A 13378-nucleotide genomic window follows, 5' to 3' on the forward strand; every position below is an offset into this window, starting at 1 on the left:
TTTTGTTCAAAGCGGTATTTCCAAAACTCAGAAGAGGGCCTAAGCACATACACGTCCCTAAAGACGTCTGAAGACTGAAAAAGACTATGTGACTGATGCTAACTTGATAAAGACAAGACTTGTGGACGGAATAACGAAGGTGCTCAGGGGGAGTGGACGCGGGCTATCTTCCCAGAGCATGCACAAACTCTGGGACCACTAAGTGGAAGGCATTGAGTAAGGAGCTCCCGAAAGAATGAACAAAGTGTGAGTTAACGACTTGGTGGATACAACTGTCTACGAATCCCTAAGACTGTTAATATAAAGCACATCTTCCAGAGGAAGGCATTTATCAAATTCTCACAATTTAAGGCCCATACATAAAATTATGAACTAATTCCTGTTTTTGAAAGTTGTCTTCAATTAAGAAAAATTTTTTTCTGGGCCCCCAAGATGGCTCAGCAGGTACGGGTACTTGCTGTCAACTATGACAACCTGAACTGGGTCCTTGGTATCAACACGGGCAAAAGAGAAAAACAAGTTTCAAAAGTTGTTCTCTGACCTCTCTGCATCCACCTATCCATCTGCCTACCCATACAGACAAGACACATACACAAAGAAAAAAAAATGTTTAAAAAAATTATTTAACGTTTCCTTTTCCTAATTTCATACGAAGTTTTCAGAAAACTAAAAATTCATCAGAAGAAAGAATTACCATAAACATATATATTTAAAAGCAAGGGGAAATTTATTTTAAACTAAAGGAAACATATTTAACACTTACCACTTATTGTTTTTATAAGCATGTGGATTGACTATATCTCTGATGAAACTATAATAGTGCCCGCCATCTGCTGTTCCTGTATGAACAGTCACTCCAATCAAGTCATACTCATAGCTCTCTGTGTCTTTTGAATGGTCACTGACTTCTTTAAAACCTAATTTACATGAGATAATGGCAGTCATTTTGAAAGCACAAACAATGTCATTTTAAGATTACTTTTTATAAAATGTACAGAAAAGGGCATAAAAACTTGACATATAAAATAGATATATAAAAACTATTTGCAACTATAAGCCTACCACTACAATGAACATATTATACAATTAACTGAGAAAAATTAACCATGTATTAGTGCATAATTATAGACAACACCAATGTGATACATATACTATGTGTTTAACTTAACTAGCCCTTTAAAATAGTATTGCCTCTTTTTTTTTTTCCAATTTTACCATCAGCAAAACAATACAAAACCTAAAAAGATCTCAGTGTTTTAGTCTCACTCTAAGCACTGTATTGATACATATTAGGAGCTTAGTGTCCACAGAAATAAAGGCATCATTCTAATCTGAACAATTTTAAAACAGAAGACACTAAGCAAAGAAATTACAGTTGATCTGACAAGTCTAAAAATGGTGTATGGTCTGTGATCTATACTCCCACCAACATTTAGAAAAACTAAATGTAGGAGCACAGCAAAGTAGATTTGCTTCAGTGCACAGCCTGAACTGGAAAGTAAATTGCAGTAAAGAGAAAATGGCCACAGCATTAAAGCAGTGGCAGAGAAGCCTTACTATGCTCATGTAGGCAATGCTAAGACTTCAACACATCTCCAAAGGCCTAAAAACTCCTTTATAAATTCATGTTCTCTCCATGCATGTAACAAACCATCACATGAAAATACAATGAAGCAGAGCAGAGATGAAGTCTCATTATGATTTCCAGAATGGTCTGATAAAAGGTCTAAAGGACAGGATGTATAGAACAATGACTACTTCTTTATCTGCATTTTCATATTTATTACTATGAGACAACTTACTGCAACTTATAAACATAAATCCTAATGAAAGTTATCTCCCCTAGTTATATTCCTTTATACCTGTGATTGCATTCGCCCCTCCTATCTTTGAAGAATTAGTAAGTTCTCCTGAAGAAATAGATTATAACTCACTGTTTACGTTTTTCATTCCCCACTCTGCGAGGCTAAATGTTTACTGTATGTTCATTAACTGCTAGGCAGTGGAGTTGAAGATTACACTGGATTCTCTTTCCTAAAGTTAGGATAGGATACTGGTTTCTTAAATTACTAAACTTTAAACACGACATTGCTGTACCCTCATTATGTAACAAGAACTTGGTAGTACAGAAAAATGGAAGAGGCAGGAGCTAGCCTTTTCTACCTTCTTCTCCCATGCCCTTAAAAAGCCATGTGGTGGGCTAGATCCCCTTAATCCCAGCACTTGGAAGAAAGAGGCAGGTGGATCTCTGTGAGTTTGAGGCCAACCTCATCTACATAGAAAGTTCCAGAAGAGCCAGGGCTACACAGTGAGACCCTGTCTCAAAACAAAACAACAACCAAAAACCCAAAAAGTCCTGTGGTTCTTGAGGCACATATCAGTAAGTCTGAAATAGTTTGGTGGTTTTGTACTTGTGAAATAAAGGTCATTGCTACTTAACACACTAAAATCTGGCTTCCTACTTCAACTTTTAAATCAATTGCTCTGATAAGCATAATCAAAGTTTTCTACTAATTATTTTTGGACCTACTCTTCCTGGGAATGTTCCTTTGTGAAGACTTTAAAATATTAATTTAAATTCCTCTTTACTACTGTTCAAATTAAAAAAACCAGTCTCTCGTGGCTCCTCATTCCCTCTCTAGTAGCAGACCAAGTAAAATATTCGGGGAGTCAGAGGTTTGAGGTTTTGACATTATTTTATTATCACTGCTTTAAGAATTGTCTATACTACAAAGGGATAATAAAATAATTCATTTATTCATCCAATTATGAACTCCAGGGTCTGGGACTATATTGGTAGAATGCTAGCATGTACAAAGGTCTGTGTTCAATTCTCTGCACCCTGTAAAAAATTAATTAAGCTCATTAACTCTGCCTATCTGTTGGTCCTTTCTCATCTAAGCCACTGTCTTCACTGTAGTTTCCAAGAGTGGCATCCCCTGACACTTTTCATCATTCTTTAATCCATTTGAAAATAACCTTTTCCAAATAGCTTTCTATTTTAGAACTTCTCTGATTAAAAATCTAGTGGCCCGCCGGGCGGTGGTGGCGCACGCCTTTAATCCCAGCACTCGGGAGGCAGAGGCAGGCGGATCTCTGTGAGTTCGAGGCCAGCCTGGGCTACCAAGTGAGTTCCAGGAGAGGCGCAAAGCTACACAGAGAAACCCTGTCTCGAAAAACCAAAAAAAAAAAAAAAAATCTAGTGGCCAGCTGGGCATGGTGGCATATGCCTTTAATTCCAGCACTTGAGAGGCAGAGGCAGGGACAGAGAGAACTCTGAGGACAATATGGCCTACAGACTGGGTATGAGGCCAGCCTGCTCTACAGAGTTCCAGGATAGCTAGGGCTACAGAGAAACGGTATTGAAAAATAAAACAAAACAAAACAAAAACAATCTAATGGTCACACAATAAATAATAAAGGGCAAAATTTTTAATATGGCCCAAAGTAAAAAATATTCTATTAGCTTGTCTCAATGATCACTCTGCTGCCCTTGTATTCAAGAACTTAATCCCTTCTTCTCCATCTTTTACTCAACTCTGTATCTCTGCTGCAATACTACTTCCTCAAGACCTGTGACACACTGATTGCGTCTGGCAAAATACTACAATTTCAGGTTCAATGTTAAGACTTACCACCTATACCTCAGTTTTCCAAGGGCATAAACAGTGTCTGGGAAAAAAAAATGCCTAGAACATGGTCCTTCAAGAGTCTAAACATTTATTAGCTAAGTAAGTAAATATATTACGGTGTCTCCAACAAAACTGTCCTCTCTGGGATGGAGAGACAGCCTGCTTTTTCAGAAGTCCTGGTTGGATTCCCAACACCAAAAGCGTGGGTCACAACCATCCCGTTGCAGGGCCTCTAATACCCTCTTTTTAGCCTCTGTGGGCAGTGTATGTATATGGTACACAGAAATACAAGCAGACAGAGTACCCACACATATAAAAAATACTTTTTAATAAAAAAATTCCTTTTCAGGATGGAAAGATGGCTCAGTAGTTAAGAGCACTGACCGCTCTTCCAAAGACCCCGAGTTCAGTTCTCAGAACCCACCTGGCAGCTCACACCTGTCTGCAACTCTAAGATTTGACACCTTCAGACAGACATACATGCAGGCAAAACATCAATGCACATAAAATAAAAATAAATTATTAAAAAATTTATTTTCTAAGACTGTACTTGAGAACTATGTAAGTGACTTTAACATTAATGACAGTTTACCATTCATACAATTTCCTTATTAATAGAGACTTAACAATAAACAGAGAACTGAGAAAAAATGAACTTACCTTCTTTCCTGTCACTCTTTCCCATTAGAAAATCTTCTGTATAGGGTGTCATATCCAAACGTAAAGGGAAAGAAAAGTGTGTGTTCACTTTCTCTTTCATCATTGTGACCATATTAAATGTGTATCTCATAGTATTGAAACTCAGAATACGAGGTAATTTCTTAAAACATGCCCTGAGAAGTGGGGGGAGGAAACAAAATGTTAAATACTTTATTTCAAAAATATCTTAGTTCTATTTATATTTGTGCTACATCTATTTTAATAATCATCTTAAAGTAGCAATATTCTAAGTCACATAATTGTGTATGTGTGTGTGTGTGTGTGTGTGTGTGTGTGTGTGTGCGCGTGCGGGCGCGCGCGCCCACAGGCGCATGTATGTGTAGTGGGGTGCTCACCCATTCAGGCACGTGTGGGAGGCCAGGGGTTAATGTTAGGCATCATCTACTGTTCTCCAATGTTATTTCTTTTATAATTAAAATATCTTATTATTTTTATTAGTGTGTGTGAATATGTGCACACTCTATGCGTGTGGGAGAGGTGGGCAGAGGAAAATTTGCTGGTGCTGGTCTTCTACTTCCACAATGTTTGTCCCAACAATCAAACCTGGTTGTAGGTCTTGGCAAAAAGTGCCTTTACTCAATGACACCTTGCTGGCCCGCCACCTTTTTGGTTTTGCTAGAGAAAGGGTCTCTCAATGAACCTAGGGCTTGCCATTGGCATCTTCCTGTTTCAGCTTCACGGCACTGGGGTAGCAGACACCCATGCCCATGCTGGCTCTTCATGCAAGTGCTAGCTCAGTTTTTAAAAGATTTGAAAATTTATTTATTTACAAGTGTATGTATGTATGTATGTATGTATGAACGTATGTGTGTGTGACAATCAGAGACAACTCTCAGAAATCTGATTTCTCCATCCACCTTGTTGATGCGGGGTTACTGTGTACTGCAGAATAGCTGGCCCGTAAGCTTCCAAGTGAGTAGTCCCCATGTCCTATCTTACTTCAGGAGTGCTGAGATGACAGATGCATATACCACCACATTCAGTGTTTTGGAGGGTTCCAGTGGTTGAAACTAGGTCTTTAGGCTCATGCTATATATAAATGCTTTTAGCTGGTGATCCATTTCACTGCCCCTCCCACAAACATTTAAACAGTAAGTAAGAGTAAGGCAAAGGGCTAGGAAGATGACACCGTTGGCAAGGTACCTGCTATGTAAGCACAAGGACCTCAAGTTGAGATCCCCAATACTCTGTAAAAACCTGGTGCAATGCCATGTGCCTATCTATATGCCCAGCACTGAGAAAAAAAAGAGACAGGAAGGTCCTTGGGACTTGCTGGTCTGACAGCCTACCTAATCAGCAGACTCCATGTTCAGTGAGAGACCTTGTCTTAAAAAACAAGATGGAGAGATACCCAACATTGACCATTGGCTTCCACATACACATCTATGTGTGTCCCTACACACAGTGCACACACGTACATTCACATACCACACACATCCAAATTAAAATGTGTATCATGAAAGAAGAGAAATACATAAAAGTAAAAGAGACTATAAAGTTGTTTGTATAAATTGGTAAAGGGAGCTAAGTTTTTTAAGATTGTTATTTTTCTTAAAGATTCATTTTTATTTATATGTATTTCAGTGTTTCTGTATATAGCAAGCCATATGTGGGGGTATCCATGGGGCCAGAAGAGCACTGGATAACCTGAAGCTGGAGTTATGGTTTTGGATTTTGAAGACAGGGTCTCACTATATAGCTCCTGCCATCCTAGAACTGCACTCTGTAGACCAGGCTGGCCTCAAACTCATAGAGATCCACCTGTCTCTGCCTCCCGAGTGCTGGGATTAAAGGAGTGCATCACACTACTCGCAGCCCCAGAAGCCGGACTCACATACAGGCAGTTGAAAGCCATGGGATGTGGGTGCTAGAAACCGAATTCGGGTCTTCTAGAACACCAAGTCCTCTTATCTACTGAGCAGTCATCTCTCTAGCCCCTATTTTTGCTGTTTTTAATTGTTTGCTTGTGTGTGTGTGGGGGGTGTCACATTCATGAATGTAGGTGCCCTCAAAAGCTCACCTGGAGCTGGAGTTACAGATGATTGTGGGCCACCCAACATGGGTAATGGGAAGTAAACAAAAATCCTCGACAAGAGAATTATGAACTGTTCACTAAGCCATCTCTCCAGTCCCAGTTAGCGCCACCCCCCCTTAAATTTGAGGACAGTTTAACTATTATTTTCTAAGAAATTCTATAAAGAACTGTAACTCAAGGAAAAGTATTTATGATGAATGCATCAAAACATGAGCAATCCAAAATAGTGTCAATATGTAATGCAAGGGGAAAACCACTTGGAAAATACTATTTAAAAAAAAAAGTTAGTACTTTTAAACTGAAATTGTAACTAACTCCCAAATCTAGCTTCCACTCAAATATCTTTCCAAGATCCAGTCAACAGTCAACTGTTTAAACAACATTTCCAGGCCAGAGAATTCAGTTCCACCTGGACTACATTGTCATGAAGTGTATGTCCACCTGCATATGCTATCTTAGAGACTAGAATTTCAGAATTTGGAACTAATTTTGATCTTTCTGTCATTCCATATCTTTAATTGTTAAATGGGAAATAATTTTGATATTCATAATAGTAGTAGCATTTTACTACAACATGATGTCATATTAATTGAATTTAATCATGTAAAATTCTGAAAGTACTTCCTAAATAAAAAACACTGTGTAAAAACAGTTCTTATTCTTTAGGAACCAGTCACTAAAACTAGACATCTGAGTCGTTGCAGACTGACTAAAATGATCACTCTTGTTGGCTTTCATGTCTATCCTTAGAAAACACAGAATGCTGGCAAGTCTGGAGATTCTTACTTTCAACCCTACTGCATATGCTACATTAAAGCTCACAGGATAATAAGAGTTACTGAGTGATACTGAGCTCCTAACAGCTAATATTACCTGAGTCATTCTAAGGTAATATTTATTCATGTTAATCACATCACACTTATACACAGTAGTGAAAGGTCCACACTGGCTCATCTGGTTTGTCTTTAACTGCCCTGGGTGGTTTATCAAAATGATAAAAATTACATTTCAAAAGGCATTACCTTTTTTCAGCTCTGACTTTCTTTCCACAATGAGAACAGGTGTACATGTTGTCCCCTTCTAAGGTGTCTTTAATAGTAACTTCATCAAGAGATTCCTGTGCATAAACCCACATTGTGAAGTTGACATAATGCAATTGGGTCAGAAAGCACAAAGAAAAATCAATTTTTTTTTTTAAACAAAAAGCAAATTTAAAATAATTTTTTCTTCATGTGAACTCTACCTTTTAAAAGATATTTATTTTGACCAGGAAATAACCAGTTTTGTGGTCTATCTTTAATACTTAAAGCTATTTCTTCTCAAGACAATGAATTTGTTTTATATATATATATAAATCATACAACAATCTCAAGTCATGTTCAGTATCACTCACATAAATATTCTTCATATCTGCCACCTGGCACCTCACAGTATAAAACTCTTCAGCAGTCTGACTAACATGTTCACAATCCTAGATGAATCAACAAACAAAAATTAGCATTTTATTATAAGCTTAAAAAAAAAACCCTTATAAAACAACAAACCAGTATACTTACCAAGGACACAACATTGTTTGTGATCACACCTCCAAATAGGCTTTTGACAGTATTTTTCTTTAATATAAAACAAACCAAAGTTGGTGATTAAAATTCAAATTTGTATAAACTTCAAACACATTTTTCAATATTCTGGTACTAACCAGTTCTGGAGACATCTCTTCAACTTTAGTAATCAGATCTGTAAAAAACTCTGTCATATCTTTCTGTTCCCCAGTATTAAGAGGCTGCTTGTCCATGGTGTATGTCTTACAGAAAGGTCTAGGGTTATATGCTTTGCATTCGCTCTCCTGCAAGAGAAAGGGGGAGGAGATACATATAAGAAATGGTCAGAACATTCTTGAATAAATAGCAACAACAACAAAGTCACACAAGATGGAATATGGCACTGATTCCAGCACTTGGAAGGTAAAGGCAGGAAAATCAGGAATTCAAGGCTAGCCTTGGCTATACAGAATCAGAAACTCCTGGGTTTACAAGAGACCCTAGCTCAAAAATTTAAGAACAAGAAACAAACAAAAACCCTGAATCCACCTAAACAAAAAAAACTAATCTCTGCCCCTGCACAAAACATGATGAAAACCAAACTCAAAACAGCAAAACAAGTGATAAGCCCATGAAGTTTCAACTATGTAGCCCAAGCAGACTTCAAAATAATTGTGCTTGCTACACAGAAAAACCCTGTCTCAGGGGAGGGAGGAAAGCATCAGGCTGCAGGCAAGCCTACGGTAGGGTATCTTCTAAATTAGGTTATTGATGGGGAGGTTCCAGTCTATTGTGGGTGGGGCCATCCCTGGGCTGTGGTCCTGGGTTCTCTAAGACAGCATGCTGAACAAGCCAGTAAACAGCACTCCTCCATGGCCTCTGCCTCAGCTCCTGCCTTCAGGTTCTTGCTCTGTTTAAGTTCCTGTCCTGACTTCCTTCAGTGATGGGCTACAATGTGGAAGTGTAAGCCACATAAACCCTTTCCTCCCCATCTTGTTTTGGTCATGATGTTTCATCGTAGCACAGAAACCCTAAGACGAACAGTGACAGGACCAAGAACTAGAAATGAAGGACAAATGAACAGAACATAGGTAACTCAGTTGTGATTGTTAAAGTCTTTTCTCAAAGAAGAGAGATAACTAAAAACAGGTCATTTGAAAACAGTGAGTCTTAACAAACACACTACAATCTTTACAGTCACTATCTTAGGTATGTTTTTGTTTTTGTTTTTTGTTAAAAGATAATCTAATTAGTTTTTCTCCACATTTTTCAAACATACCATTAAATATGTAAACATTTTCTGAAGCTCCAAAAGAGTGGTTTTGTGCTTCATATCTTCTGAATACTGAAAGTCAAGAACAAACTTGGTCAAAACACAAGTGGTGGCATCTGGACACCCTAGCAGATCTACAATGGGCTGAAAACTACCTGCTTTATCCCTTCAGTCCTAGGCAAGAAAACACCTCACATGTCCCTCTTTCATCACCATTATATCTTAGAGGAATCAGAGTACTTTTCCATTACACTAAATACAGTGATGGCCATTATGACGGGAAACTGGAGAGAGAGAGGCCTTTTTTCAAACTGCTTTCTAAATCAACCCCTTTGGTACTGTACTGATTCACAAGAAAAATGAGCACTTCATGTACTAAATTCCCTTATAGAAGTTAACCCACATATAACAAATCACATTTCTGTATCAATTAATTCTATCTTTACTTTTTCTGAAACAGTACACTTCAACGCTAAAGAGGAATATTATTCATGATTTTGTAAACAATCTAAACATCAAAACACTACAATTCATGACTGGGAAATCTGGCTATACTTACAACCTAATTGCTTTTTATTTTTATTAATTTGTGTGTGCTGCACACAAATGCATGGAGGCCAGAGGTCAACCACTGGTGTTGACTTCAGGAGCGGTCACCTTATTGTTTGATGCATGGTCTCCCACTGTGACCACCTGTTCTTTGGCTAGCCTGGTTGGTCAGCAAGCTGCAGGACTGCCCTGTATCACCCCCTTGCCAACACTGGGATCACAGTGGGCACCACCATACCTGGCTTTTCACATGGGTGCTAAGTGTCAAATTCAGAATGTTGTGGCTTGTGCAACCAAGCTCTTTGCCAAATCAGTCATCCTTCCCTTACAAAAAAAGACAACAGGTTCTCGGGCTGTTTAAGATAGCCTGTGTAGTACTTTAAATAAGAATGGCCCCCAGGGTTCATATATTTGAATACTTAGGGAGTGGCACTATTTGGAAGGATTAGGAGGTGTGGATTTGTTGGAGGCAGTGTATTACCAGGGATGGGCTTTGAGATTTCCAAAGCCCAAGCTAGACCCAGTGGCTGGCGCTCCCACCCCCCCCAACCCCCATGCTCCCTGCCATGACAACAATGGACTAAAACTTTGAAATTGTAAGCAGCCCCAATGAAATGCTTTCCTTTGTAAGAGTTGGCCTGGCCATGGTGTCTCTTCATAGCAATGGAACACTGACTAATACAGCCTGGAACTTGGAACCCTCCTACCCCCACTTGTCAAGTGCTAGAATCACAGTACGCTTCCATGCCTGGTGGGGTTAGATCTGAATACGGGCCTTTAGGAGAGATCCATACACATGTCAAACACTGAGTAGACAAGGCTGAACTTCAACTCCAGTATGAGAATAAATCTATAGGGAGGAATTACCACCATTACAATATGAACTAACTCTGAAGCTGCTGAGAGTACCGTGCATATTAACGCTACCATTTGTTCAGAGTGATACATCAGCTGTTTGTGCCAATCTTAGGAGGAATAAAAGTAACACAGTTTTGCTGTTTAAGAGTTTGTTAAGGACACACTAGGGAAAGGGAGAGAAATCGGTCCAGAATATATTGAAAAAAATGTTTAGCTAATAGGTTTGAATAAAAGGGATCAACAAATTGGCAAAAAAAATCTATAAAGTATGTATACCTTCAATATGACAGTTCTGATATTTCATAAGATTCTGAAGTCATTTAAATTGTAAATTTCCAAAATATAACATATCTAATATAAGCAAAGTGCTACCTCAGAAAGCAATTCCAGAACTTGAGAGGTATGAGCAGTTCAATTTACCCTGAAATAAACAGTAAGTCTGAGACTGCTCTAGGACATGACACATGAGAACTCTTCATAAAGATGAAATAAAAAAAAGTTTTCTTTGAGACAGGGTCTTTCTCTGTGTAGTAATGGCTGTCCTGGAACTCACCATGTAGAACAGGCTGGCCTCAACCATGAGGTCTGCCCATCTCAACCTCCCCAGTTGTTGAGTTTAAGGTGCGCACTACCACACCCAGCTAAGTAAAGCAATTTTTAAAAATACAAAATGTTATGTAGATCAAAATTCAATTAAAAAAATATTTATTTTATTTTTGATTCTGTTGTGTGTTTATGTGTCCAGGGGCAGGAAGTAAGTACAAGTGCCTGTGGAGGCCAGCAGCGGGTGTAGGATCCACTGGAGCTAGAATTACAGATCGTTATGAGCAGCCTGGCATGGGTGCTGGGAACTGAGACTTGTCCTTTGGAAGAACAGGAGTGATATCTCTATCTTTAGTCCTAAAGTTTAGTTTATAACTGAAAATGTTATTTAGAAGATCTACTCAAAGTGAGTAACATCTAGTATTCTTTCTGTTGATGCTAATTACTGACAATGCTAAAAATTTAAGGTGTTTATTAATATGAACACAAATCACCAAAAGGTATGACCAAGTCATTATCTGGGGGCGGGGATTAACTGAAAATATGATTCTTTGGTAACTACTGCTTTTACAAAACAATACAGATTGATCCACTCAATTCGGTTAAAAGACTTTAGATAAATTAAACAAACCCATTATGGAACCATTTTTAACTATCATCAATCTAATATAGACACTACATTTTTAAATCCAACCTAACTAAATGTAAAAAGACCTCAACTCAAATGAGTATAACATAAATCTAATAACTTGAAGAGTAACTAAAACAGATTAAAGGATTCAAACAAGGTCTATACCACAATGTAGCAAAAAAAGGGAAAAGAAAACAAAGGCCATTCACCAAAAGAAGTATAAAATCAGACATAAAAAACAAACAAAACCCACAAAGCACATGTTTCTCAAAGTGGTTCACAAACTGATTTATTTTGGGTTAGGAATAAAAGAAACAAACTCAGTTTCTGATAATACTCTGATTGTTTGAGTGTTTATTTTTATGTGATTAATATCCGTATTTATTTTTACTGAAATACAATATAACTGTGCATCCACAAATTATGTGGTACTTTGAGAAACAAATTGTTCCACATAATGAACCTTCAAGTGAGTGTAAATAAGATTAAAATACACTAAAATAGTTAGCCATGACATAATACACTTTGTCATATGTTCTCGGTATGAATTAATGTCATGTAATGTACTTATTAAGATTCATGAATAAGGGTTTGGTTTATAGTTTGAAACTGTACCTTAGCAGTGAAGACAGCTTGCCTTGCCTCAGGTATCATGTAAAGCTGCTGAATAGTGGAAGCCAAGTAACAAGTAGCTCCAAGGTTAGTCAAGCCAACAAATCGGCATTCTGCACGCACATCCTCATGAGGCCAGTAGTCCCACTTATAAGGTGCATGGGCTGCTGATAAAAGAGGGAGGAGAAGATGCCCCCAAACAAACGTAAACATATCTTGATTTGATTGGCAGCTATTGCCTTTATTAATTATCTAATTAAGATGTATAGAATGTTATAATTTAAAATATTAATTATGTAAAAATATTATAAAGTTAATTAATTGTAAGAACTCAAATAAGTCAATATTTTACTTGGTATTACATTATTTTATGAAAAGAAAGCTCAATTATTTAAAATACCTATAAGTTTTCTCCATTTTTCTATTAAAAATGAGTGCTGAATAGTCTATCAAAAATGTGTGCAACAAAGTATGTGAAAAGTGGATTCTCTAAACAACATCCTTTGATGCTTCATGTCTGGGTTCAACTGTATAAAGACGCAATGAAAAGAAGGCTCACACTGCATATGCTGGGCCATAACCCAGTTGTGTATCAGCCTGTAGTTCTCAACAGACCCTTTGACCATCTCAACCAGCAAGTCATAGGCGGCGGCCCGGGAAGAGTGTGATTTGCACTTTGGCTGCCGTCGGTCCTTTAGACTGGGCAACAAAAACAGAAGATTGAAGATATCCCTTAAAAATTCCTAGGATGTAAGAAGAAAGCAGGTGTTACTACAACTGGATATCAATTATGTTCCAAATACAGTAAGTAACACACAAAATAAAATGGATAATGAACTAACTACAACTTACTAAACTATTATTAAATCATAGAGGTATTAAATATCGTCATCATCTGAAAATCTTACCAGTTATTTTTCTGGAAGAAAAAGGAATGGAAAGGATCCACCTTTTACTCTCCCCCCCCTCTTCAAATTTCATAGC

The 13378-nt window shown here is 37.8% G+C and overlaps 1 protein-coding gene across 4 annotated transcripts in view; it reads right to left on the minus strand.

The window, feature by feature from the left end:
• Window positions 1-13378, minus strand: part of Usp34 (ubiquitin specific peptidase 34) — a 191773-nt gene that overhangs the window by 48820 nt on the left and 129575 nt on the right. For 3 of the 4 annotated variants that reach the window (XM_052734681.1, XM_052734682.1, XM_052734683.1), the window contains 9 exons: window positions 12954-13137; window positions 12398-12561; window positions 9208-9273; window positions 8087-8233; window positions 7944-8000; window positions 7781-7858; window positions 7410-7504; window positions 4293-4465; window positions 764-917 (listed from right to left, as the gene is read on the minus strand). In XM_052734681.1, the coding sequence (XP_052590641.1) occupies window positions 764-917; window positions 4293-4465; window positions 7410-7504; window positions 7781-7858; window positions 7944-8000; window positions 8087-8233; window positions 9208-9273; window positions 12398-12561; window positions 12954-13137 (1118 nt within the window). The remainder of the gene's footprint in view (window positions 1-763; window positions 918-4292; window positions 4466-7409; window positions 7505-7780; window positions 7859-7943; window positions 8001-8086; window positions 8234-9207; window positions 9274-12397; window positions 12562-12953; window positions 13138-13378) is intronic. The other variant, XM_052734680.1, reaches the window with a different exon arrangement.

The sequence above is a fragment of the Peromyscus californicus genome, unplaced genomic scaffold (genome assembly GCF_007827085.1).
Source record: "Peromyscus californicus insignis strain IS unplaced genomic scaffold, ASM782708v3 Scaffold_13__1_contigs__length_99412109, whole genome shotgun sequence".
NCBI lineage: Eukaryota > Metazoa > Chordata > Mammalia > Rodentia > Cricetidae > Peromyscus > Peromyscus californicus.